Here is a 26,910-nt window from a genome sequence, read left to right as displayed (position 1 = left end):
ACTTTCCAAGTGACAGTGGCTTTATGTATTGTCATAACATACATGGTTTAATGGAGGAATTGGGAATTCCAAACTATAATGCAACTGAATGGAGACTGTTCATCGATAGCTCAAAGCACAGCTTGAAGTGTGTTCTCCTCCACTATGGCAATTTATTTGGTGCAGTCCCAGTTGGCCATTCAGTTTGTTTTCATGAAGAATATGGAGACATAAAGAGAGTCATTGATCTGTTGCAATATCACAAGCACAACTGGATCGTCTGTGTTGACCTTCAAATGGTCTGCTTCCTTCTTGGTCAGCAATGCAGATACACCAAGTATCCCTGTTTTCTGTGTATGTGGGACAGCAGAGCTCAAGAGAAGCACTGGGTGGAGTCAAATTGGCCTCCAAGATCTGACCTCAAACCTGGTGATCCAAACATGCTACATGAGCCACTTATTGACATAAAGAACATTATATTCACACCTCTGTACATAAAACTCGGTTTCATGAAGCAATTTGTTAAAGCTTTGCCAACTGAAGAAGACTGTTTCAAGTATCTCGTTTGGGCATTTCCTAACCTGTCATTTGAAAAGATAAAATACCTTAATATGTATGTTTGGTAGCAGAACTTTACTACTTGTACACAACTTGACTTACAGGAACAATATATAGTCTTTATATGAATAAAATAACTCTAAATAAACAGTATATTCAGGTAATTTTTTTATTTTCCTTTGTATGTACATTTTGTATGATCTTGGGGACAAAGGGAGGGTAACCTGTACCTTAAAAAGTTAATGTGATAGAGGAAAACTGGGGTCATTTTTGGATGCAGATGCCAAAAGTTAGTCAAAAACAAGTGTGAGATCTAACTCAATGAAATTGAGTTCCCCAGTGTTTGGAAAATACTGGTTCACCACTATATACAGATCATCTAACACAATTCATTATTTAACACAAGAAAATAACACTCACTAAACATCATAATCCATCAGAAAAAAAGGCTTTATGTATTGGGAAGCTGTCAAGCTCACGGTGGAAAATATACATTTTCCAAAATTCTAGTTTTGCTTAAAAGCTCTTTTTTAAAATATTCACTCAAGGACATGTTCACTGATGTTTTAGAGAGAAGGGAAGGGTGGAGAGAGGAGAGGGGAAGAGGGGGAGAGAAGGAAAGATGGAGGTAGGAGTAGAGGGAGAGAGAGAGACAGAGACATCAATCGGTTGCCTCTCATATGCACCCCAACCGGATCTAAGTCGCAACTTTTGGTGTACAGCACAAAGCTCTAACCAAATGAGCCACCTGGCCAGGGCTAAATGCTCTACTTTTATCACTGGCAACAATTACTATCATTTGGATGGATACTGATAGGCTTTTTCTATAAATCTATGGGGAAAGACCTGACAAATAATCAAGTCTGAATAAACATATTTTTCAAGTTAAAAGCGTGTTCCATGATATAAAAATTAGCTCAGCTGGTAACTCAAACAACTGCATAAGTGTTTCCTTGAAACAGCCATGGTTCTTGCATACGCAGTAGAAGTGTTTCATGCGTACTTCCCATCTCAGCACGGAATATTTAAAAGATGAGTAGTCATGGGTTCAAAATTTAATAAAAATAACAATTTGTACTGCTTCATCATGGACATTTGTAAGTAAAAGTGGCATATTTTACTTTTGTGTTCAATTTATTGGGGTGACATTGGTTCATAAAATTTTAATATGTTTCAGGTGTGCAATTCTGTAATACATCATCTGCATATTGTATTGTGTGTTCACCACACCAAGTTAAGTCTCCTTCCATCACTATTTATCCTCCCTATACCCTCTTCTACCTCTCCCCACTCCCCTTTTCCCCTTCGTAATCACCATACTGATATCTGTGTCTAGACAATGGCATATGTTTTATAGCAAGTGCCTAGTGATAACATCATGTTTTTGCACAATAAGTACAAATGTCAGTGTCGTGAAAAAAGCAGTAACATAATTCTATCATAAGAACAGTTGACCCATGGACTACATGAAACAGTATCTAGAACCTTGAGGGGGTTAATGGATCACAGTGGCAAGGGAGAGAGTTCCAAATCACACAAGACTGCACTACAGAGTAATGGAAAGACAAGAAAAGTATTTTAAGTGGAGAAGTGGTCGGGTATGCATTCAAAAATAATCACATTCACTGAGATATGGAGAATGTAATGAAGTGAAGCAAGAACAGATGCAGAAAGACCAGTCAGAAAACTATTACTGTAGGCCAGGTTTAAGATAACTGCTGTGACTTGATCTGTCCTCATGTGATCATGGGAGGTAAGAGAGTAGGCAGATATGAATTACACATTGATGGAAAAATATACAGGTTCTGGTGAAGGCCTCAATGTGAAGGATGAGGAAGACAGAGGTATCAAGGATGACATTCAGGTTTGTTTTGTGCCATTGATGCCATTAGCTGACAAAAGGAACACTGCAGAAGAACTAATGGTAAGAACCAAAATGATGAGAAATTGATATGGAGACACATCATGATATCTAAGTCCTTCTCCTGGGTCTTCTACACTGAGTGTGGCTACTCTTGCATATTTAACTCTCTGGCTAGGCTGGAGCTTTATGGTCTTCTCCTTATACTCTCTCCATGATGGATTTCTCATTCTATCCTAAGGTAAACAGAAGGCATCTATATATCCAGGTCTAGCCTCTCCTCTGAGTTCCAATCATAAACTAATGTGTCACTTGGATAGAGGAAGATTGGCATGAAGTAGTAAGAGCCTAAATCATCAAAAAGAGGCATACAACCAAGGCACTGGAAGTCATTAAAAACCAAGTAACAGGCCAATAAATGTAATGTGCTCACTTTCATTAAAAATGTTCAAATGTGTATAGCAAACAAGTCTAAATAGCTAATCATCCTGTTTACAATGGTAACCTAAAAGGGAGGAGAGGTTAGAGTTGAGAAATTATATATTTATTTCTATATTTTATTTTTCTTGTGCTTTTATCACATTCATAATTCACATTAAAATAACCAAAACTGAAACTACTTCCCAAAATTTACTTATATTTAAGGTGGTAATTATCTTAGTACGTCTAAAAATAAATTTTCTAACATTCTGGTTTACTAGCAACACTTTCAGTAAGTTCAGCAAGACAGAGAAAAAAAGAAAAAGCATATTCTTCAGAAATGTATACAAGAATAGTAGAGGCAGAAAATTACTTTTCTTCCAGCATCTTTGCTTATTATACAATAAATATATATTAATTTTGGAAATATGAAATATGTTTTTTTGATTTTATGGACAGCAGAAGCACACCAAATGAAAGAAAAGACTACAACAAATCATCAAATTATAAAGTCTCTTATGAGTAGTAAAGTCACATTGACATGCAACGAAACAAAAAACAAATTCACAACTCTTTCAAAAAATAACCTTAATATTTGGGGGTTGGGGCGAAACTAATAAACAAAGCAAATAGTTTAATGATTCACACACATTAAGTTCTAAGTTTTAATTTTTAAAGATAAAATGCAGTAACTATGATCTATTAAGTCAACAGTAACTTAAATCCAAGATATAAAATTCAGAAATTCCTTTAATAAAAGAAGTTACTACCTGAAAGGACATCCGACAAATCAATTTCATCTGACTGAACACCAATGCTGCTGTTGTACACGTTTTTACAAGAAGAGCCACTCATCTCTAAATCAAAGAGGACTGGATCGAATGGTGAGCTATATAATCCGTATCTGAAAAATAAAATAATGTCCTAACAATTTTCCTGTCAGCCATCTATTAACAAATTATCTACTTACTTTCTTTTAAGAGGAGACAATTGCCACATTTAACACATTAAATTCAGTTAATCTCAGCTGTGTTCCCTATAAACCTATATTCCAAAAGAAAAGGCCCAAAGACTTTACAAATGTGAGTCCAAAAAGCTGGTAGCTAATGAATTCAGAATGAATCTTCATCTGCATACAGAAGCATGGAAGAGATATAAGGCAGCACCCCCTTGCCTCACTCTATATTACTCAGCAGAAAGTACAAAAACTTTGAGTAAAATCTAACCAAAATCAAGATCTCCAATATTAAAATATTACAAAATCACTGTGTTTAAATAAAAGAACGCTCTACTTACAATACTGAAGATTAGGCAAGAACTCTTATTTCTTATTTCATTATGTTTAAGTTTTTTATAATCAACCAGCAGATAAAGAATACTAGTTAAGGGCTATAAGTGACTTAACATAAATCCACCTACAAATTTTTAACTACAGAGAAAAATTTTACTTTAAATAATTCTTCCATTAGCAAGTTATAGAACAGTCAAGTATTTCAATATAATCAGCCTTGTGAATAACAATCTTCAGGACTTAGGGACTTATTTCAGGAAAAAAAGGGGAAAAGAAAATCGTAGGCTAATATCATTTGGGAAAAGGTTCATAAATTAAATATATTTTTTGTAAGAAAGATAGTTTTTAAGCACACACACACATATATATATATATATATATATATATATATAGCAATACTGTGTAAAGGTGGTATCATGTCCAAAAAGGCTATCAGTCATTACATATATTAAAATACCTTGTCTGGAGTAAAGCCTCCATTGGTGTTAGCCTGTCCTGTAGCTGTCTGGACACAGCAGTAAGCAAAGATGCACAAGCTGTACTGCATCCAGCCAAATCTTCGTCTTTAACATAATTCAGTAAGACAAAATACCAATAGACAGAACCTGAAAACAACAACTCAAATCAATGTTTGTTTTCCTCATTTTTCTCTAACAAAGAAAATATCAGATTACATATTTATAAATGAACCCTCTTTTCCTAAAAAGACTTTCTTACAACTTGCAATTTACAGAGAAAGACCAATTTCCTTCAATGACTCTAAGACAACACTGACAAAGAGTTTCAAACATATGTTCTGAGAAGTGTACCAGGATAGCTAGTCATTTAGGTTTTCAATAACATGAGATGACCTTAAGGGACATTTTAGAATAGTCAGAAAGACGTCAGGGGCTTCAAGCCATCCATCCTGAAACAATGCATGGCAAGTGAATGGAGTATATTCTATAATGCCAGTTAAAGGCAGACCAACCACAAGGCTTAAAAGATGATTGTGACAATGTATTTTAAGACTTTTATAAAATTTGAGATAACTAAATATACACCAAAATTAAGCAACTTACCTTTAAGATTATCGTCAACAAACTATTTTAAAACACAGAAGACTATTCAAGTTATCAAGCAAGTCAAATACATCCTATTCTATAAAATGAGTTAAGAGTTTTATCCACTATATGTTCAAGGTAAATATAATAAACACTCTTTATCTAAACTAAGATATTGATAAAAATACCCATTTACCAAATAACTTTGAGAAAACTTTTTTTCTGGTATACCATAAATATCAAACCTTTGTGAAATATATTTATTTCATTGAAATAACATGAGGAATGGGCTCGTTATATGTAAAACAGGACAGTGAGAAATGTCTACAAAAGACAATATTAGTTTAAAAGGGCAGATCAGTAGCCCTTACAGTAACGACATAAAACAGCAAAACATTAAATGTTTTCTTAATCTTCATTACTATACACACACACACACATATGCTACTTTAGAAGATTGCTTTCTCAATTCCTACTTGATAACTACATTCATTCTTGAATGACATTTCTGCAGTCTTCAGGTGCTGAAAAAAACCCTGGCCCCTTTTAGAGAATTCTAGTTGGCTGCAGTCCCTACCAATCACACACACCATTTTACTTTTTTATGTCATCTCTCTGGTCATTATTGGCATTTTAATTTGTGTTATCTGATCTACAGTCATTAAACAAACAAACACCACAATGATTTTAGTGAAATACAGAAACTGTATAAATTAAGATGAGTTGGTATTTATACTCAACTCTCTCACTTTTTCCTATGGAACACAGTACCGACTTCCCCGCGCAGTCAGAACCCAACCCCTTAAAAAGGATAACCTACAGAAAAAAAAGGGACTAACAGAGAAAAGTTACTAAACAATCCTAACTATACTGTGAAACATTTCTATGACTACAGTTATTAGTAATTAAACTAGTTTCACGTACCACCAGTTGCAGCTGCAGGTAAAAATGACATATTGTCAAGTAAAGCCTTCAACAGAACAGATCCAAATCCTGGTTGACATGGGTCACATCTGCCATTACTGAAAAAATGTTTAAAGAAAAAATTTAAATACATTGATAATCAAGGCCCAAATCCAACCAAAACATGATGCAGTTCTTTTAAAAATTTTCAAAACGTATTAATACTGATCTCAAGAAAAAACTGCCTTAAAGGCTTACAGACATGCAAAAAGATAGTGGGAACTAATTATACTAACTGTCTTTGTAACTATTTTCTTATGCATTAAACCATTCTCTTTACCAAAAGGGGCAGACAAGCAGGTACAATCAATATTGACTGTTAGCTTATTTTTTATATAATTTTTTTTTTAGATTTTATTTATTTTTAGAGGGAAAGGAAGGGAGGGAGAAAGACAGGGAGAGAAACATCATTCAGTTGCCTGTTGCACACCCTCAATGGAGAACCTGGCCCATAACCCAGGCATCAAACCAGCAACCTTTTGGTTCACACAGGCTGGCATTCAATCCACTGAGCCCCACCAACCAGGGATTGACTGTTAGCTCTTAAACACTTTGTAGACAGTCTGAGTCTCAAGGTGCAGAGAAAATGATCCAGCCAATATTATAAACAAGCCTAGTAAGACTGTCACATAACATGGAACAAAGCCTCAGGTGAAGGAGCCAAAGACAACTAGGAAGAAAAGGAGTGAAGGTGGAGGAAGAGTTCCCCTTATCAAATTCCCCAAACTGTTATTAACAGGCAGAGAAGCCTATTTATTAATATATTTATTTAACATGACATTTTCCGCTAAAAACCCAAAATTCTTTGAGTCTCATTAACCCTAATCAACTTTTGCAAATTTGTTTAAGTTATGCATATGTTCAACAATATCATATTACACTAGATAAGGTATCATCTGCCTGTAGGGGCACCTACACAGTATACTTTCAAATTAAAAAAACACCAACCTAATGCACAAGGCTAGAAATCGGGCACACTTATGGGCTATGCTTCGTCCTGCCTCAAAGAAGCAAACACGTACAATATCAGAAAGACATTTTCTTGTTTTTGAAAGCAGACTCTCATTCCCTTCCTTCGAGCTGCAAAACAACAGCAAACATTTGAACTTTCAATCATAACATCCAAAGGGCAGTCATCAGTGGTAAGTAAAATCTTAATTATTAACCTTCCAGGTCCATTTGAATGTACTCCTGCTAACCAACAGAGAGTATCCAATACAAGGCTCTGGGCATGTTCTGTGATTTGGCCATCATCTGCTTTCCTACAAAGGGTGTTAAGAAGCTTCTCATGAAATTCTGAAAACTGTAACATGGCACACCGTTGCACTCTACAAAAAAGAAAATACAAATATATTAACCACCAAAATGAAACAGACCAAAGCTATCACAACCTGGTTGGTCATATGTTTCATTTTAAATCATAAATATTTTAAGTTTTTAAAAAACTTTTGAAAGTTAAATATTACATGGAATTATCAGTGTCTGAATTTAATGCTATGGTATTAAAAGATTTAAAATAGTATATAAGAAATACTTGGCTTCAGAAAGTTTTTAAAGAAATGAAGTTTATAATAAAATGTATTATATTCTGACCAAGAGTGAGTAAAACTTCAAATTACTATCTTTACTTCTTTCGTCATGCTACAAATACCGTATTTCTGGCATATACCAAGCAGTGTACATGCATCTGGGTTAACAACCAAAGAAGTAAAAAGAATTCATACTCTCACTGAGATTACAAATTCTTAATAAGAGAAATAGAATTTTTTTTTTAATTCAGGTAAAAGTTAGACTTAAAAATATTGTGTGTTTAAGACAGAGGGTGTAGGTAGACATGCTGTGCCTCCTCACACAACCATTAAGAAGGATCACAACTAACCTCAAAATAAAAAACAACTAGAACTGTCAGAGAATTGAACCACATAGAAGTCTGACAACCAAGGATTTAAAGAAGAAATATTCATCCAGACGGGTAGGAGGGGCGGAGATGGAGAGCCGAGGTGGGGAGGACACAGTGAGGCTGCAGCAGCCACTGGCGGAACAGGTGGTCCCACAGTCACACATGGCAGATAAAAGCTGGGGGGGACATCTGGGGAACGATCCCAGCCCTATGCCAGAACAGTAAAGGAAATGGAGAAGCCAAAGAACTTACATGCACAACCCATGGACAGGAACTAAGGGGAAGGATTGCTGGAGGGAAGGGGAGTGGGTACTGGGAAGAGAGGAACAAAGGAAAAAAACATTGGGACAACTGTAATAGCATAATCAATAAAATATACTTAAAAAAATTGCTTTGGCTTTTCTTGGGCCTTTTTATTTAATATAAATTTTATAAAAGCTCCATCAATTTTTATGAAGAAAATCTGGCAAAGAGAAAAAATTGGGACAACTATAATAGTATAATCAATAAAATATACTTAAGAAAAAAATATGCATTCAGCTTAAAATAAAAATAAACAGCTTGTGTTGACTATGTTTACTGCTATTCTTCCTTTGTATGCACTTTTATTACTATAAGAATAATAGGAAAAGGAAACTAGGTTACCTTTCCTTAGAAATTGAAGTCTTCTTAAATCTTCGAATTGTGACTGAGACCTCTTGAAGTAAGTCACAGCCCCGGAGGTTTTCAGATTTGCGGGTGCCACTTGCATTTTCATTCTTAACATTAGATGATTTTTCCTAAAAATACAAAAATAATTGAATGAACAAATGATACTGAAAAGTGTTTATTAAAATTTTCAAATGAAGTACGATAATTAAATTATGAATGTTAAGACATAAATCTCATATTAAAATGATAGCTTTTACCTTATACTCAGTAAATTTCCCCCAGAAATACAATAGAAGAAAAAAGCAGTTATTAAAGTTAATAACCCAATGATTAAAGACGACAAAGCCAACATTCTGGATCCAAGTCTCAGCTACAGCACTTAGAAACTATATGAGATATGCCAGCTCCCCAATCTCTAAAGTTCACTCACTTTCTATATGAAAAATAGAGATAACAGTAGCACCTGCTCTGCCTCTCTCAGTTATTTTGCGGATTAAATCAGATAAAGTACACAAAAGTCCTTGAAAAATGAGAAGACCTATACAAATATAAGATGATTGGTGTTACTGGTATGGCTACTGTTGCTTATGAATAATGATGATACACAAACAAAACCTCCAGACCTCAGGAAAATCCAAGATCAGACAATTATGAAGAGACTGCATGGTACATAGCTAGCTGCAGAAAAATCAACCATGAAAATTACAACTTCTCTCTAAAATCATTTCCCATCTTCTCTTCCTTCATACTCCCAAATGTTTACCCCCCCCCGCCCCCAGAAGTGGTGAGTTTCCAGTAACAGGCACAGAAACAAACTCTCACACCTAAGTAAACAAGTATTATGACCTAAAATAACTATAAAAGGATATACCTGCTAACAATTATTCCCTACTGAATTTATCTTATGTTACATAGTTTGCTTAAAATTAACTCAAAATATTTTCTTTTTAATATTTTTAAGTTACTATAAACAACAACAACAAAAAAAAAAACAACGAAGAAATGAACTGTATACTGAAAAAACAAGGGTCATACTACTTCCAATAGTGTCAAGTTTCATCCACAATGTTTAAAACAGAATTGTTACAGTACAAAATAACATTGTTTCATACCTTGCCTGCTGCAACTTTTGCCAGGAGTGAAGCGAGTGAATAACCCTTGTTACTCTGGTGTTTTAGGGATGGAAGTCTTACTACAGGACGCATACCACCATTACAGATCTCATCTGTCCCCCTTTCGTTCACTGCCTTGACATGGATTAAAAACGAACGATATTTTCCTCCTGCCATACCTAGGGGAGCAACACAGAATAGGATAAACAACCAAAGAGCAAATTGTTTTTCATCTTTGTAGAGCAAGTTAAAAAATTAACTCCACAAAAAGAAAAACACACCTGTCCAGATTTTTTTCAAATTATATTGTCTGAGTATAGCAAAGAAACAAAAAGCACAGGAGTTACATAAATAGTATAAGAGAAAATTGTGACTGTTATAAACATTTAGCATGTTTTCCCCAACAAAGTTATTCATTTTAGTAATATAAATCTTTGTGAACTACAGAAAAACACAAGAAAAATACTTTCATTAAGGCCTACATGTATCCATCCAGTCTTTTTATGCAGCCATGTACACACACAAAGCACTACAGAATTAACAGTTGGAAATGCACAGGCTTTGGAGGCACTACCTGGGTTTGAATAATTACTGCCATTTATAAGGCACCGTAACAAATTAACCTCTCCACGGTTCAGTTCCTTCAAATGTAAAATGAGGAGAATAGTACCTAACTCAAAGGTAACTTAAACACTTATAACTGTGTATGGATCAAATTAATACATGAGGAAACCATCAGCCTATTGCTACATCAACAGGTATTATATCTTCCTCTGATTACAAAAGCTACCTTTGCTGTTTTCACTGATATGCATGCCTGCTGCGCAAGCACTACACTATTACCCTCTTCTTATTGCTATATTATTCTGGTAAGATTCACTCTCTCAATCTTCGTTTTTCCAAAATTTTTTAACCCGTATAATCCTTTTATTGTCCCATAAAAACTCAGCAGTCATTTCTCCAAAGATTGGGGGTGGGGGGGTTGATGAGAAAAATAATCACTCTAAGTTCTAGGAAAATTAACACTTAAAAATCATAGACTTTTAAAGTATGTGTCAGGTAATTGCATCCTCCATTTTGCCAAAGCCAACATTTTTATTTTCATATAAAAATTTAGGTTTTAGCCCGGCCAAGTTGCTAGTTGGTTGAAGCATCGTCCTGATATGCTAAGGTTGCCAGTTCAATCACCAGTTAGAGCACATACAAGAAGCAATTAATGAGTGCTTGGGTACATGGAACAACAAATTGATGCTTCCCTCTCCCTCTCGCTCTAAAAATCAGTTAGTTTTTAAATAATTAAAAAGTATTACTTAAAAATTTTTAGGTTTTACACTCTCGTTTAACAAAACTAGCTTATATTCTTGGCAGTATAAGAGCTTTTTATTAGTCTTGCTCATTACTGTATCCCAGTATGTAGCCTAACACGCTCTAGGCTCTCATAAATTTAATGAATGAATGAGACGTAGTCAAGAGAACATATTAAAATGTGTATATATATTATATCTGGAATTAAAGGTAAATGTGTGAATGTCGACAAACATTATGAAGGAAATGTACACAAATTAAAATAGTTGCTATTTAGGTGGTCAGATATTTTCCTGGTTTGGGGAAGGGTCTCCACACCCCAACCCACCTCCAAAATGAGTAACAGAGTGAGGTGTTTTGTTTGTTGTATTTTTTTCACCCCAGGGATACATAAGTGAACTTTGAGTCCTCCTACTGCAATATCTATTATCTATTTATTTCACTGCCAATGATTTTAAAATATACAATATAATTTGTTATTTGAGATACTCAAATCACTATATCTGATACTATCAAACCTCTTATATAAAAACCCTCTTAAGAGCAGATACTTTAACAATACACAATAAACACACCAAAGACACAGAACTCTAAACTGGTGGGAAAGGCAAATATGCCAGAACAGAACATGATCTCTGGTTACTTGAAGAGCTTTTTTATGTCACACTAAGTCACCTAGTGTTTACTTTATGCTTTTTCAAAAACCACTAAGATCTCCATGACAAAAAAGTAGAATCAGAAATTTCACATAAAAGTACAAGAGGAAATGACCTCAGCTACCAGGAAACTGATGGAATTGCAAATGAAAATCCCAAACAATACCTTATATTTTAGAGATCAAGGTTTGTTTGTCTTTTTCATCTCTTTTTACAATTGTGACATTATTTATTCTGCTTTGGTAAAATGTTACTTTACCTTTAACAAGTTTGGGACTTGTCAATGTCAACATCCCAGCATGCCCTGATAGATCAAGGCCACTAGCAAGCCATACTGGCCCACACAAAATGTCTTCCTTATGATCTTCTAAAAATGGACATAATCTAATACCTAAAAGGGAAAACACATTTTCTTTTAAATTAGTTGATAATTGAAAATGTAATATTTAATAAGCAAATACCCATCCCAGATACATATAAACACCACCACATAAAATACCATATTTTGAATGTGTTCAAGTGAGAATTCATTATCATGCCAAGGAACTATAATCAAATTATCTGATAAATTATGGTGTTTTCCATGCTCGTTTTATTTATATTCACCCTTATTTTCAAAAAAATAAAATAAATAAAACAACCATGACATAATTTCAAATCCCAAGATTTAATGCAAGTATTAGCGCAGCTGTTCACAAAGATGAGCTGAAAGTTAAAGCATATTGCCAAAGCAGAATTATAGGTTATTTTTTAAACATGTTCTTAAAATCAAGTTTCTGCAAGCCATAGGAAATCTTTGCCCAGCATGATGCATTTGGATCACTACTCCTTTTACTGTCATGGACAACAGCTCTGTAATTTAACTCACACTGTGATTCCTCTACATCCATGTGCTGCATTTCTTCATTCAAATCAACCAGGGACGGTTTCCCATTTTGTTCCACTTCAATGTTAAGAGCTGGAGACAAAGGAAAGGTGATCTGCCTATCTACTGCTGTTTCTAGAGGATAAAAATATTAGTAAACTTAATTTTACTTAATATCAATGACTTACGTGCCTAAAATTCTAAAATTGTCTGTTAAACTGGAAACTACTGTGATTTTCATCAGAGATGCTATAAAATGGTTGTCAGGAGGAAAAAAATTAATTCCATTAATTGTTTCATACACTCATCTCTCTTTAAATGGTAGTAAAATATACACCTGAAGAAATAATTTGCTGGCAACTGAACTAAAAGTTCTTACCCTAGGCTGCAGAGTACAAGCACCTGCAGGGTTTTAAAAATACCAACATCTAAGTCCTAAACACAATTAAATCAGAATCTGTCATGTTTCCAAAGAATACACACAAAAATTCACACACACACACATATAAACACACATGTATATTTTTGAAATAAGAAAATTTTCAAGTTTCAATGTTTTTAACCCTCTTGGTGAATGAAGTAGCCATTTTACTCTGAAATTACCCCCTGGCCTTTTCAATTATCTTATGAAAGAGAAAACACTGAGAAGTAACATCTAGTTCCCAATATATGCTAACTATGTACAATCTATTTTAATAATCCAACATAACAAATTCTGAACCTGCAAGGAAGATAAATAAAGATAGGTATATTTCTGGCATTTAAAAAAAGGTTGGGTTTCACTAATAACCTTAAAATAATACATGACCTCCATAACAAAGTTCTTTTCCAAATCGTGTCTCCTCTTAAGAAGAGTAGTGCATTAGTCTAGTAATGCCAAACGTGAAGCCAATTCACAAAGGAACTAATTGCATTTTCCAAAAAAGGAGAATTAAATTATTTAAATGTATGCATTTCTGAACAATACTGAGTTACTGAAAAGCTCTAAAAGGTTCCTGGGCTTAAATTATGTAAATAAAATCACCAAAAGAGCAGGAAAATATTGTGGAGGGGAAGGAGAGAGCAGAAGGGGGGACAGGCAAACCTGGAGAGCCAATTTAAAATTTGCTTTTTAAAGAAACCAACTATAAGATAAAATCTTCAAATATAAATTTTGATTCATTCTTACCATTAACTTTCCCTAAGCCTGGAGCTTTGTTTTTCAGCAGTGTCACTTGTATCTGTGGAATGTTGGTGATGTTTGAGTTCAAAACGAATTTGAAGTCCACATGTCCAACCATACAAGCTTTAGGTAGAACCAATTCAAATACATGCTCATCCCAGCTATTGCTGTCAAATAAGGAAGAAAATGCTAAATAAAGCAAAAAATCTTTCTTCAGCCATAACCCATTAGCATTAACATCACTTTTCACACTCTGATTTTTAGTCTTCAACAAAAACTTAATGCTTCCCAATGATATCAGAAGAGAAGATACGCAGCTCCCAGCACAAAGGTTGAACTTACCTTAGGAATTCACACCTGCCTTGGGAACTGTACATTACAATAAACCCTTGTTTCTTACCATGTGGACTATTATGTACTGGAATTATCTGTAGGTTCTATAAGCAGGGTCCCAGGAACCTGCGTTTTAAAATAAGAACTTCTTGTATTTCTCATACGTGTCCATTCTAATTTAAATTCCACATACATATAAGCTAAAAACAATAAAGAAAAACTCTCCAAACCACAACCCTTCCACTATATTCCAAACTCATATCCAAATGTCTACCGGACAATGCAAATACATCATAAATCCAAACTTAATGATTACCCACTCCAATCTCAGTAAACAGAAATTCCACTTTTCAATTAGCTCAGTCCAAAACCTTAAAATCATCCCTGACTCTTCTTTTACATCAGATGTTCAATACATCAGCATATACTGTTCCTTCTACCTCCAAATTATAACCAGACTCCAATCATTCTCTTCACTGCCTCCATCAACTATCACCACGGTCCAAGCTACGATCACCGTTTCACGTGTATCCAAACTAGAATCCTTGCTTCCATCACTGCGCCCTACCACACACAACTGTAACCTCTCACAATCTACTGTCAATAAAGCAGTTTTACTGTATCCTTCTAATATATGAATTTTACCACTTCACCCTTGTACTCAAAACCCTCTAATATCATCCCATCTCACTCAGCATAAAAGTCTCACCGTGGCCTATAAAGACACTCACTATCTGATTACTAGCTAACTTTCTAGATCTCACCTCCTACCATTCTTCCCTACGTTCACTGCATCCCAACAAAATGGTCTTCTTGCTCTTCCTGGAATTCATAAAACATACTCTTCAGGATCTTTATATGCTATTGCCTCCAAATTAATGCCCTTATGGAGGCCTTCCTTAGGCTACTTATATTAAAAATATTATACACTTTTTCTAATTCTCACACATATGCACACACCCAACAATTCTATAACCATACTGTTTTAATACATTTCAATAACTTCTAACTATATGATGCAGGAGGTATCTGCTTACTATCTATCCCCACTACAATGTAAATCCCATCAGTCATATTACTAGTGCCTACAAGAGTGCCTGCACAAAACAAGTATTTAAAATACCTGTTAAACACTCTTGCGCTCTCAGCTCTCATGTTAACAGCAGCTGGCAGCTGCTTAGTGAGATGCAGGTAATTAACTGCTGCTCATACCAGAAAAGTCTCTGTGCCTCCCCCTTCCCACTCACCACCAGGGCTTGCCAGTTATGTCCTTGGCAAGACCCAACTGCTCCCAGACCAGCAGGCCCCAGAGGAGCTGGGGCGGCGAGACCAACCTTTGTGGCAACAAGTACATCCAGCAGACCAACCCCTCACCTTGGAGCACACCATCAACCTGTATCTTATCACCAATTATAATTTTGGTACAAAGAGATCCTCTATGAAAAGGACAGCTTTGTTGCAGGCAGATTACAATGCATAAGGGAGAAATTTGGTAAAAGTGAAATGAGGACAGTAGAAGGGGTTCTGATTGTACATGAGCCCCTGCTACCCCATGTGTCACTGCTACAACTATGAACAACTTTCTTCAAACTACCTGGTGGTGAACTTAACCCATGATTAGACAAAGTTGAAGGACTGAAAAAACGCTAATGACAGAGATACTAGGTCATTAAGATGGGGTCCTCAAGACTGGGTCACTGATGAGGGCACTGGTAACTGGTGAGGACCAAATTTTGAACCTCCTCAGTTTTCACATATTCCTACACATATTACAAAATTGAAGGAACATACATTGTTTTTGTTTCAAATTCAAGAGAAAACCTTGTTTACAGTCCCTAAAAAATTACAAGCTGGTAGCTGAACCAGTCTGAATTGTCTGACAATGCACCAAGATACAGACCCGTCATTTTTATTTGTAGTCTCCCTCAGCTTTTGAGCAGGTTGTCTTATACAGAACTGAATTCCTGCACAGTGGAGAAGTAAAAGCATCTGTGAGCACAGCTGTATACAGTGTAGAATAAATATGGCAGAAAAGGGGTTTTTGGTTTTATCTCTTTCCCAACTCCTAAAATGGCACCTGCTTTCTGTTGTTTGAAAAAAGTTAAAATAAAGAACTAGATAGTGGTGCAAATAAATGTGACGTTTAATTTGCTTTTGTTTCTACTCATACATTTTTGTACAACATAAAGTGGGCTTCTATTTGTATTGTTTTCTCATTAAACATGTAGAATTCTAAAATATCTGTTAAATAAATCTGTAGATTGAGTCTCGTTCTTCTATCCTACAACTAAGAATATAACAATTTTCAAAATTAGGGTGACAAATAAAACAAAAGCTATTAATATCAAAGAGTTAAGAAAAACCGTAATATATCTTAAGAATTCTGTTGCCTCTAATAAATTACAATATGGACTTAAAAATTAAATACATTGGAATACATTAAATGCATTACCTGTCAGTCTGCAGTTTCCAAGTTCTAGTATGCTGAGCAGCATCTCCATGGTGTTGCTGATGCAAATGTTGAGGATGCCTCCTTTGCTGCTGTTCTTGTTGAACTTCTACCCAGCATGGAGGAACAGTAGCTGAAAACCGTGGAGTCAAAGTCTCAAAGCGGGTTAGCTCCACTAAAGATGTCAAGATGTCAAGGGTGAAAGGCTGGTCCACCAATAAATCAACTCCTTAATAATAGTGAATGTAGAATTTGAAAAAAGTTTTTATTTTTTAAAGTGGTGTTAATTCATATTTTTTTTCCATTCAGTTACAACACTTACCAAATATCCTGAAAGTTAATAATGTAGGCTACATGCAACTAAAGTAACTAGCAGTGACTATATAACAGGCATAAGAAAAATACATCTTAAATATTTTAAATTATACGAAGGCTACTCATTACTGGAAAACCCCAAATTCAACCTGTTATTAGAGTCCTGACTGAGCTTTAACTAGCTACACATTAGTAAGGGCAACAAAAGTAATGGTGCTAAATACAAGCCAAACTTAGAACAGATTAATATTAATTTTTAGATTTTCTTATTTACAGAGCAAAATGCTAAACCTCAGCAAGCACATAACATCTGTTCTTTTAAATAGTATTTTTTCTACTTTTGTGGTAGTTAAGAATATCATATATGTATATATACATACCAGCATTATAACAGTAGTAAATGGCTTTAGAGAAATTAACTTTTTTTTTATGTATTTACATTTGTGAAATGTCTAACATCAGACAAAGTTGAATGCCTGTTATGCTTGTTTCAATTAACAAAAGGTTAAAAAAAGACTAAAATACAAAATTTGGTAGGTTTACTATATTTTCACAAAGAAAATTTACACCAACTCGTCAACCTACCACAGGTTGAGAACCATTTATTTTAATATTCACATTTTCCAACTACTGAAAAAATGATAATACACAAAATCAAGTCTAATAAAAGAATGCCAATAAGGAAATGAATTCCCTCAACAAAGTAATCAAGAGTTGACTATAAAAACTCAAATTATATTTAAGAATATATAAGATAGACTTAAAAACTTTGAACATTAAAAGAATTTGCATTTAAAAACAAAAACAAAAAACTTAATATCATACCTGAAATGCCAGGACTTGAAGGATTTGATAAAGGTCTGGAACCTTCTGACAATGGTTCCATTCCTTTAGAAAGAGATCCATCCACTAGTATATCAGCTTCATCAATATCATCACAGGTTCCTCCAATTTGGAGAAAATGAAGCTCACCACCTACAGTGTATTAAAATTCCATCAACACAGATATATAAAAAAAAATGGATAAACATATAAGTGTACTTTATTAGTTAGGAAATTTATTTTAATATCACCTCACAGTTGAATAAAAAAGGCAGGAGGAATCAGTGAAATAAAAAACAGACCAGCAGAAATTAACCAATCTAAATTAAAAAAAAGATTTTTTAAAAAGAAAAGCATCTCATTGACCTATGGGATAGATCAAGTGTAAGAGCATATATGTAATGGGAATTACAGAAAAAGAGAGACAAGAAAGGCATAGAAAAAATGTTTGATTAAATAATGAGCAAAAACTAATGAGATTTTATAAAAAACATTACACTACAAACCCAATCAGTTCAATGAACCTCAAGTCAGATAAAGAGATCCACAGATACACATAATTATAGTCAAACTCCTCAAAGTCAATGAGAAAATCTACAAAGCAGCAAATTAAGTAACTCATCACAGACATGAAAACTACAATGAAAATTAACAACTGACTTACCAGAAACAATGGAGTACAAAGGCAACAGAATGCCATGTACAGGAACAGTCAACCAATAATTCTACATACAGCACTACACTTCAAAAATGAAGGTAGAGACCTTTACAAATAAACAAAGGCAGATAATTTTTTGCTGGCAGACCTGCCTTACAATAAGTATGGAAGGAAGTCCTTCAATATAAAAGAAAGCAATGCCCAATTCACAAGAAAACACAGAAATAATAATTAGGTAAACAAAATATTTTTCTCATTTGTTAACTTTTATAAAAGGTAAAGATTTTATAAAATAACTAACACTTTTCCCTGGCTGGTGTGGCTCAGTTGGTTGGAGCATCATCCCATAACCAAGGGGTTGCGGGTTTGATTCCCGGTCCGGGCACATGCCTAGGTTGCAAGTACGGTCGCCCACCATCCCCAGTACCAGGCACATGCAGGGGACGGGGAAACCGATCGATGCTTCTCTCACATCGATATTTCTCCCTCTCCCTTCCTGTAGCTCTAAAAAGCAATGAAAAAATGCCCTCAGGTGAAAATTTAAAAAAAAAAACTAATACTTTTTAGTTGGGTTTATAATTTATCTAAATGCTATATATAAGACAATAGTAGCACAAAGGTAAGAAAGGAAAAATAATAAACTTTTCATCTTTTACTAGAATTAAGTTAGTATTATTCTGAAGTATATTGTGGTAAGTTAACTCCAAAATTAAGAATGATACTCCCCAACTTATGATGGGGGTTACCTCCCAATACACCCATCCTAAATTAAAAATTCATTTAATACACCTAACTTACTGAACACCATGGCTTAGCCTAGCTAGTTTCTACTAAACACCTATTACCTCTGTTCCATTTAAAGCAAAAAATATCCTAAATCAAACCATCTTAAGCTGGGGATTTTTTTCCCTTTTTGTAAAATATCAACACGTGCACTAGTGATGTCATGCCAAATGACACAGTAGGAAGTTCTAGGTAGGACTCTCTAGAGGTTAGTAGTACTTCCATTAAGCAACAACTGAACTAGAAAGAATCAACTATTTCAGAACTCTGGGAATCTAACAAGACACAACATCCAAGAGTGCCTGATGAAGGAAGAGGCTGCTGATCCTCCGTAAGAGTGGCCAGTGGGAACCAGCTGCCGTCCCCCATTCCTCAGCCCTGTCTCAGCTGCAGGAAAGTTGCCCACATTTTTAGAATGGCTGGCTATCACCAAGGTGGGCATTAGAGATCTTGTGCCATGTATTTGTGCACATATGTGTGTGTGTGTATTCTATTTCCAAATATTAATCAAAGATAGCTGCATCAAATCTTTTTAGTATATTGTTTTATTAGTACTAATAAATTAACTTACAACCTTTATTAATTGTAGTTTTAGCAAGAGTCAATAATCCTCCATGAGAAAAGTTTTGTGCTATTTTAATAAACTTATCTAAGCCAGTGTCACATCCATTTATTTCAGTCTGTGATGCTTTTAAAAACTTTTTTCTAGTTTATGAACTGTCATATATACACTTTAAAACAACAACTTTTCTTTCCTCTTTATTGTTATTAACCTTATCTTTTCAAATGCATCTTAATTTAGTCAATCTTTGAAGAACCAGGGGATAATTTTCAAAGTGGCTAACATCCCAGGCTTTTTCTTGTCCTTCAATTCATCTGGATAAATTCCGTATCACATCAGATCACTTCCTGGAAGTTTTTCACTGTCCAAACTCCAAAATTACATTAATATATTTTATGGCATAAATATTATTTCTCCTCTGAGTTGCCAAAAATATATTTGACCCCTTAGTAATTTAAATCATTAAACCCTATTGCATTTCTAGAAAATACTAATATCTTACAAAGATGTGCCCTGAGGCCAGGTCCCTCAGGTTCCAAACCCAGTCTTATTTTGGAAGGCCAATGGCCAATTAAATTGTCTTTATCTTCTTAAATCTTTTAGATTAAGATTCCAAAAAATGTCAGCGCAGGAGTCTTCTAATTTTGTTACATTCTGGCCATATATAATCACTGTGATGATAAACTGCCAAATTTGAACACTGACTGTGTCATTTATTAGCTCTGTAACTTAGGCAGGTTACCATCTCTCCCTCAGTTCCTTTACCTATAAAATGGAGACAATTAAGAATACATACCTCATACATTGGTGTGATGATTAAATTAATTAACAGAGCAATGAACTGGCCATACATGATCAGTAAGTTCACATTACCCTTCACACCAATGTTTTTTTCTGAACTTTAGCAACTTTGATTCAAAGTTTTACTAGCCTAAAGTTATTCTGCATTGATCATTTTTCAGATTAAGCTTGTTGAGTTTTTATGTTATTTGAAGATTTTTTTCCCTTTGTTATTTCAGATAATGTATTTCAAAGAAGGCGATTGGAACCACTACATTCACCATTAACCTTTTTAGCTGAAGTCTTTACGTCTTTTTAAAGAGAGAAAAACAGGTTGATTCCTACCAACACCACATGAGATATGCAACTCTTCTCAAACCCAATTCCCCTACCGAGTACTTGCTATGGTTACCTTGGTTTCAAACATCTCCTGGCCCTAAATTCCTACTAAACTATCATCAAGCCTATTCATGTTGCCTGATATTGCCAGTAATCCCTTTCAAAAATCGTTTTCTCTCTCCAACTTAAAATATGATAAAAGTAGGAAAAAACTGTCATACTATGTGCTAATCTATATGGGGCCTCAGATGTTGCAAAACTGATTCACTGTCAGCCAGAGGTCAGGAGTAAATAAGACAAAAAAAAATTAGCAAAAGTAATAATTATTTACTAAATGTTTTTATTTTAAAAGGAAATAAGGACCAATATCCGTGCCAGAAACCTTACATAATTTCATTTAATTCTAACAAACCTGAAAATAGGCCTTCTTATCCTAATTTATAAATAAAGAAACCAAGGTTTACTGAGTTTAAAGTAACTTGCCCAGGGTCACAAATCTGAGCAGATGCAAAGTTAGAACTCACAGAAACAACAGCAGATTATTTTCTTGAGGTTAAAACAGAAAAGATTCTAAGAAACTTAATAAGTTATTTACAATTAGAATCCTTTCCTAGGGCAGTAAAAAAATATATTTTTAAACATAACAGTAGAAAGATTCACCACTTCATTATAAAAGAATAAATTTCCTCATTTATATGGATCCAAAATTCATAGTAGGTATGCATATCAACAAATGACATATACAATAACTTTATAAGGATGCAGATGAACCAAACAAACCACCCACTTACCTTTGGTGCATGCACACAGCCTGTCTGTGCCAGAGCAGTAAATGACAGAAACAAATGTGTCCTGTTCCTCAGTGCCCTCCTTTTTGGGAGGTTCCACTTTGGCCAAAATTTCAAAGTTTGAAAGATCTAATATTTTTACATATCCTCCCTGAGTGGTTATTACCAAGTGTCCAAGAGTAGAAATATCAGACTTTTTTTCTCTCTCAATGCCATTCCTTGAGGTTAATTGCATTTCCTCAATAGGTTCCTCACAGTCATCCTCTCGATTATCCAGTATATCTGGTGGAAGCAAAATGAGCGAGGTAATTGTGTCCTGGGGATCTTTGATATGTTGGATTTTTATTGGCTCCTCTTCTAAAGTCACTATCCGAGTGGCATAATTCATTTTATAAAGTATTAGATATCCACCACTAACATTCCTCTGCTCAGGCTGAATTATCAAAGGAGTTTGTACATCTGCTGGTGATTCATGTTGGATTACACTAATATTTGCACCATTCACTACAGCAAGATTGGATTCCAGCTCACCCTTCCGTCTATTACATAGCGCAGAGTTTAATTTATTTAAATTATTCAAGGCCTCTACTTGATTTATTGCACTCAAGGATTCAACAGGGCATGTCCGCAGTCCTACCAACAAGTGAATTCCATCAGCACAAGGAGTTATTGAATCTATACAAAGATTCTCCTCCTCTGCAAACTTTGGCAGCCTCAAGCACTGAACCAAAGTCCCAGGCTTGGGACACACCGAGCTCCACTTCTCAGAATCCGGAGAGGTGAGGCTGGCCGCCGCGTCCGCAAACTGCTGAATATAAGTCACAGGAGGGTCCTGCAGCAGCAGCTGCTCCTGGCTATCCAGTTCCATTTCAATGATCTGTGGGACTGTGAAACCGTCATCATGCAAACTTTTACTCATTATATTGTTCATCTGTGAGAAGATCTTTCCTGCTTTTTCATCAGACTCCTTGATGCTATAAAGAAGCAAAATGGGTAAAGTCCTCCTTACCAGAGGAGAATTTAATTCTGAATTAGTGCAGGATTCATTGTCAGTTGACCCTTGTTCTGATACACTTTCACCCTGAGTTCTGCTTAAACCATCCAGTGACCTGTGAGAATTACTACTAATGGGTGAGGTAGCAGGAGATTTATATGTTAATAAACCTCCAGCCAATAAACATGGAAAGGGAATGTTGTGTTGTTCCTGGTGCTTTTCCTTTGTCTTTTCACTCTTAGAGTTTGTTAAGCAAGGATTTGCCCCAAGTTCTTCAAGATCCTTTACAGTATCTTCAAGCACATTTGCAACAATCTCCCATTGAAGCTTTTCTGGCTGCTGGAGAATGCTGAGGGCTGTTATATCAAGGCTCATTTCCATGGCTTCCTTCTGTGATGTTTGCCCTTTGAAAAGAAATGGTCATAAGCAATGGCCTTGTGAATGTAAATCAAAATCTCTTAGTATGATGTTTTCATTTATTTTTGTTTTTACTCATCTAGTCCATGCATTGTAATATACAAGTGGAAAAATTTAAAGTATTTAAAAAAAATTTAATCAAATCTGAGATGAACATACCCAGAAAAAACATAAAGATATCCAAGAGACTTAAAATCATTTTTAATTCAAAATATATTCACCTGACAATTTGTTAGCAAACCTGCTTTTTAAAAAAATTAGGAGACTAAAAAGGTTAAAGAATAAAGACATTATTAATATCAAAATAATAGAAATTCTAGCATTCAATTCCAAACCAGAAACAATACTATTTATGTATCTATCATTTATGTACTTTGAATACTCACAAAACATTATTTTAATCTCAGTTCCTTTTCCTTTACCTTTTAGAAAAAATCACTAGTGTCATCTCCCCTCACCTACCCCCCATGTTATCATAGCATGAAATTTAATTTTAACCTCAAAAAAAAAAAAAAGAACTAGAAGGAAAAGGTTCCCCAAATGTGTCATTTTTAAATTGAAACATGCCTTCTGTATCATATGCTAATTTTTAGTTCACTTAAAGTCAACTACACCACATTACACCTTAATGACCTGCTGTCTATTGTGTTCTCTTCAAACTGTCCCCTTACAAATAGCACAGAAGTCATTTCTCAGTCTCAATGCTCCAAACATGCCATCTTTGTCTACACAAAACCCTGAATTATCAGTCAACCCCTGAACCAGGTATAATTTCTTGATACCAAACTGAAAGTTTCAACCAATCTGTTCTTTTTTCCCCCTGAACAGAACAAACCACTAACAGTCTCAGGCAACAATAAAGTAAAGACCTGTCTAGGTAACTTGCGGAAAGAAAAAAAAAGAAAGAACTATAAACCTGGAATTGGCTTTCTAATTATAAATAAGAATATAGAAGAGTAAAGGGAATAAATATAAAATAACTCAAGATGATTGTGTGAGAGATTAAAAGCTGTCCAAGTAAAGGAATCAGCATGAGAGAAGAGATTCATGGAATATCAAACATTTAAGATACTGAAAGTTCTGTTTATAACACTTTTGTTATCTATTTCAATTACAATAGCTTTATCTAGAAGTTTCCATTTTCTGAGATTAATCTTCTTCACATAATGTCATTATAATCATCTAAAACTGAAACCATTTCTAGCTAAGTAGAAGAAAATTTTAGTCATAAACTCAACAATTTAATTGTCTTAATGAAGCTGTTCATTTATTTAACCACTCATTTGGCTATATTCACATGCAGCCTGTATATTGCCATGCAATATTTACATATATTTATTCTACTTTACTTATCTAGACTTGAAATGTAGACAGTGAGATTTTAATAACATGCGCACTGTAATAAGCCTTGAGGATGCTCAACTATTTTTAAAGCAAACTGAAACTTAATTAAATTTTTTAAGTCATGATAGGAAATTGCCAAGAAAAAGCGATTTTATTATATTTGTGTGTGTGTGTATATATATATACATATATACACACAAAAATACATTAACCATTAATTACATAGATGAACAACACATATTAAAGGTAATACTGAGAGTGAATGGAATGTGAGGTGAGTATTCATTAGAAGGGAAGTAACAAGCAGCGCGCCTCTGCTCCTCCTTCCTAACTATATAAGCAACAGCTTGGGAACAGCACAGACCATACATTCTACTTCAGAAAACTGACAAAAGCATGACAACTGCCAAACACTACAGTTGTAAAACCTGTTGTCTTTACTTATCTCAGAATTTGTCAAGCCCACTGTACCACAAAATACATTTTTAAACAATATACCTACAGACACCCTGCAGTGTAATATTCTTTGGAATTTGGGGAAACCCTTCTCTATGCTGCTTGCTTAAGTAGTTTCAACCCACAGTTCTGCCAAGCAAATCTGCTAAGGTTAGCACTTTACTAACACCATCAAACTCAATTTGAACCTTTCTTCAATCTCTTGACATTCTTTCAACTCTTCACAAAAGCAATATACCCTTAGTTCTGATATATGGCCCCAAAAGCAAACTTTTCTCTCTGACATCATCTACATATACTTTCAAAAGTCGTTAACTGTCACCTGAAAACCAGATAAAAGTTCTTAAGTCTCCACTCACATTTTTGAAATTATAACACATACTCTAATTCTTCAGACAATATCATTCAGTTTGATAACAATCACCTAGCATCAGTAAATATAACTTTTGAAATCGTATTTATGACTTATTTTAGTTGATTCAAGAGAACACATATTCCATTAATATTACAAGGCTCCATTAAGTCACCAAAAATCTTTCGATATGAGTTTAGAATATAACATGAGTTTAGAACATAACATAAATATAATATTCTAATTTTATATATAATTATATCAGTATAATTAGCTTAGTTTACTGCAACTGAATGAGTCAGAAATCTCAAGAGGGAATTAAAAGTTTTAAACTAGAAAAAAAATTTTATTTCACCATTACACCTATTAATACTACATGAGGACAACACTCCCAGCCATAAGTGAGGTATCACAGAAAGAGTCAACAAGAATACATGGTAATTTTTTTAGATGCTGGAAAGTGAAGTAAACAGACTACAGTATCTACAGGAAGTATGAAAGACCAAACAGGCATTGATGAAAAAGATAAAGGTAGAAAAGGGATAAGGACATAGATCAAAGATAGATATTATAATTCAAAAAGTATCTGAGGATCTCAGATCCAAAGAAAAGAGCAAAGCTATAGCATACAAAGAGAAGGTTATACTTAGAATTTTAAAAAATTAAGAGCAGAAAAAAGGAACAGTTAGTTCAAATACTTCAGTTTACAAAGGAAAAACTGAGGGCCAAGGGATTAAAGTGACTTGACAAGACCAAAGAGATATTTGGTAGAAAGAGATTAAGCTATAACCAAGTCTCCAGTTGACCACTGACCAGTTTATTATCAATCAAATTAAGAATATGCAACAGTAGCCCTTTCCTGTTTTTGTAAAAAGGACAACAAAGATGTAAAGGAACATGATCATAAGACTACATATTTTTAAATGAAATATTTATTATTCCAAAGCTAATTATATATCTGTACATCATTCATGTTCCTACTTTTTTGCTGATTTTTTTTTTCATTTCTAAAACCTACCTCAGAAGATAACTAAGGGCTTTAAAAAGGATTTCATGACAAATCAGTATTTATTTAGAGAGAATTTCCTATTCTATACTAACTTTTGAAAAATATACTATATATAACCATGTCTCTTCTACAGAGATTTAACAAGTTATTTATGCCCTTAATTCATGATATCTGACATTAGAAAATAGCCACAGTGTAATATCGTCACTTTTTAAAAATATTGGCTACTTCCAGCAATTATGCTTTACATATTTTTATCTTAATCTCTAAAACTCAAATAGGTATAACTATTTTACATACTGGGAAATGCTACTAAACTACAATTAAATGATAGGATTTGAATTTTCACCCAGTAAAAATATTTTGAGATGCACTATTAGCCTTGCCTATACTCTAACTTTGTTAAAATATAAAGCATATTCTTTTGCTTTAATATTTCACAAGGTAATGACTAAGGTAGCTTTTAGTTGATGCCTTAATGTCTATGATTTTATATTTAGAAATGTATTTTCTACTCACCTATTTGGGGAATAAAGAACCTTAACTTAAATGTTATTTTAATTTAATTAAAGAATACATTATGCAAATAAATTGAACACATTACAAAGAGCTTAATGTCAACTCCTTATCATCTGTAACTAAAATTTGGTAAAGCTGTCCCTTTACTTCCTTTGGCTCAACTAGGTAGCATTTAGAGCTTAGGTATGAAACACTACATACTACTAATTCAAGATCTCTTGTAT

General features: G+C 34.3%; 1 protein-coding gene and 1 pseudogene across 1 annotated transcript in view; one reads left to right on the top strand and one right to left on the bottom strand.

Moving 5' to 3' along the window:
- Window positions 1-26,910, bottom strand: part of BIRC6 (baculoviral IAP repeat containing 6) — a 190,951-nt gene that overhangs the window by 122,109 nt on the left and 41,932 nt on the right. The window contains exons 10-22 of the mRNA XM_090281119.1: window positions 21,599-22,993; window positions 17,689-17,838; window positions 16,552-16,777; window positions 13,773-13,933; window positions 12,608-12,739; window positions 11,999-12,130; window positions 9,779-9,957; window positions 8,661-8,794; window positions 7,282-7,443; window positions 7,064-7,195; window positions 6,077-6,174; window positions 4,567-4,714; window positions 3,589-3,722 (exon numbers count right to left, since the gene is read on the bottom strand). Coding sequence (XP_090137245.1) covers window positions 3,589-3,722; window positions 4,567-4,714; window positions 6,077-6,174; window positions 7,064-7,195; window positions 7,282-7,443; window positions 8,661-8,794; window positions 9,779-9,957; window positions 11,999-12,130; window positions 12,608-12,739; window positions 13,773-13,933; window positions 16,552-16,777; window positions 17,689-17,838; window positions 21,599-22,993 — 3,183 coding nt within the window. The remainder of the gene's footprint in view (window positions 1-3,588; window positions 3,723-4,566; window positions 4,715-6,076; window positions 6,175-7,063; window positions 7,196-7,281; window positions 7,444-8,660; window positions 8,795-9,778; window positions 9,958-11,998; window positions 12,131-12,607; window positions 12,740-13,772; window positions 13,934-16,551; window positions 16,778-17,688; window positions 17,839-21,598; window positions 22,994-26,910) is intronic.
- LOC150005811 (cleavage and polyadenylation specificity factor subunit 5 pseudogene) lies at window positions 15,365-16,082 on the top strand (annotated as a pseudogene).

This window comes from Furipterus horrens, unplaced genomic scaffold (assembly GCF_987537825.1).
Source record: "Furipterus horrens unplaced genomic scaffold, mFurHor1.1.pri manual_scaffold_6, whole genome shotgun sequence".
NCBI lineage: Eukaryota > Metazoa > Chordata > Mammalia > Chiroptera > Furipteridae > Furipterus > Furipterus horrens.
Note: the sequence above shows the minus strand (reverse complement) of the source record. Positions and strands in the feature narration are given on the sequence as shown.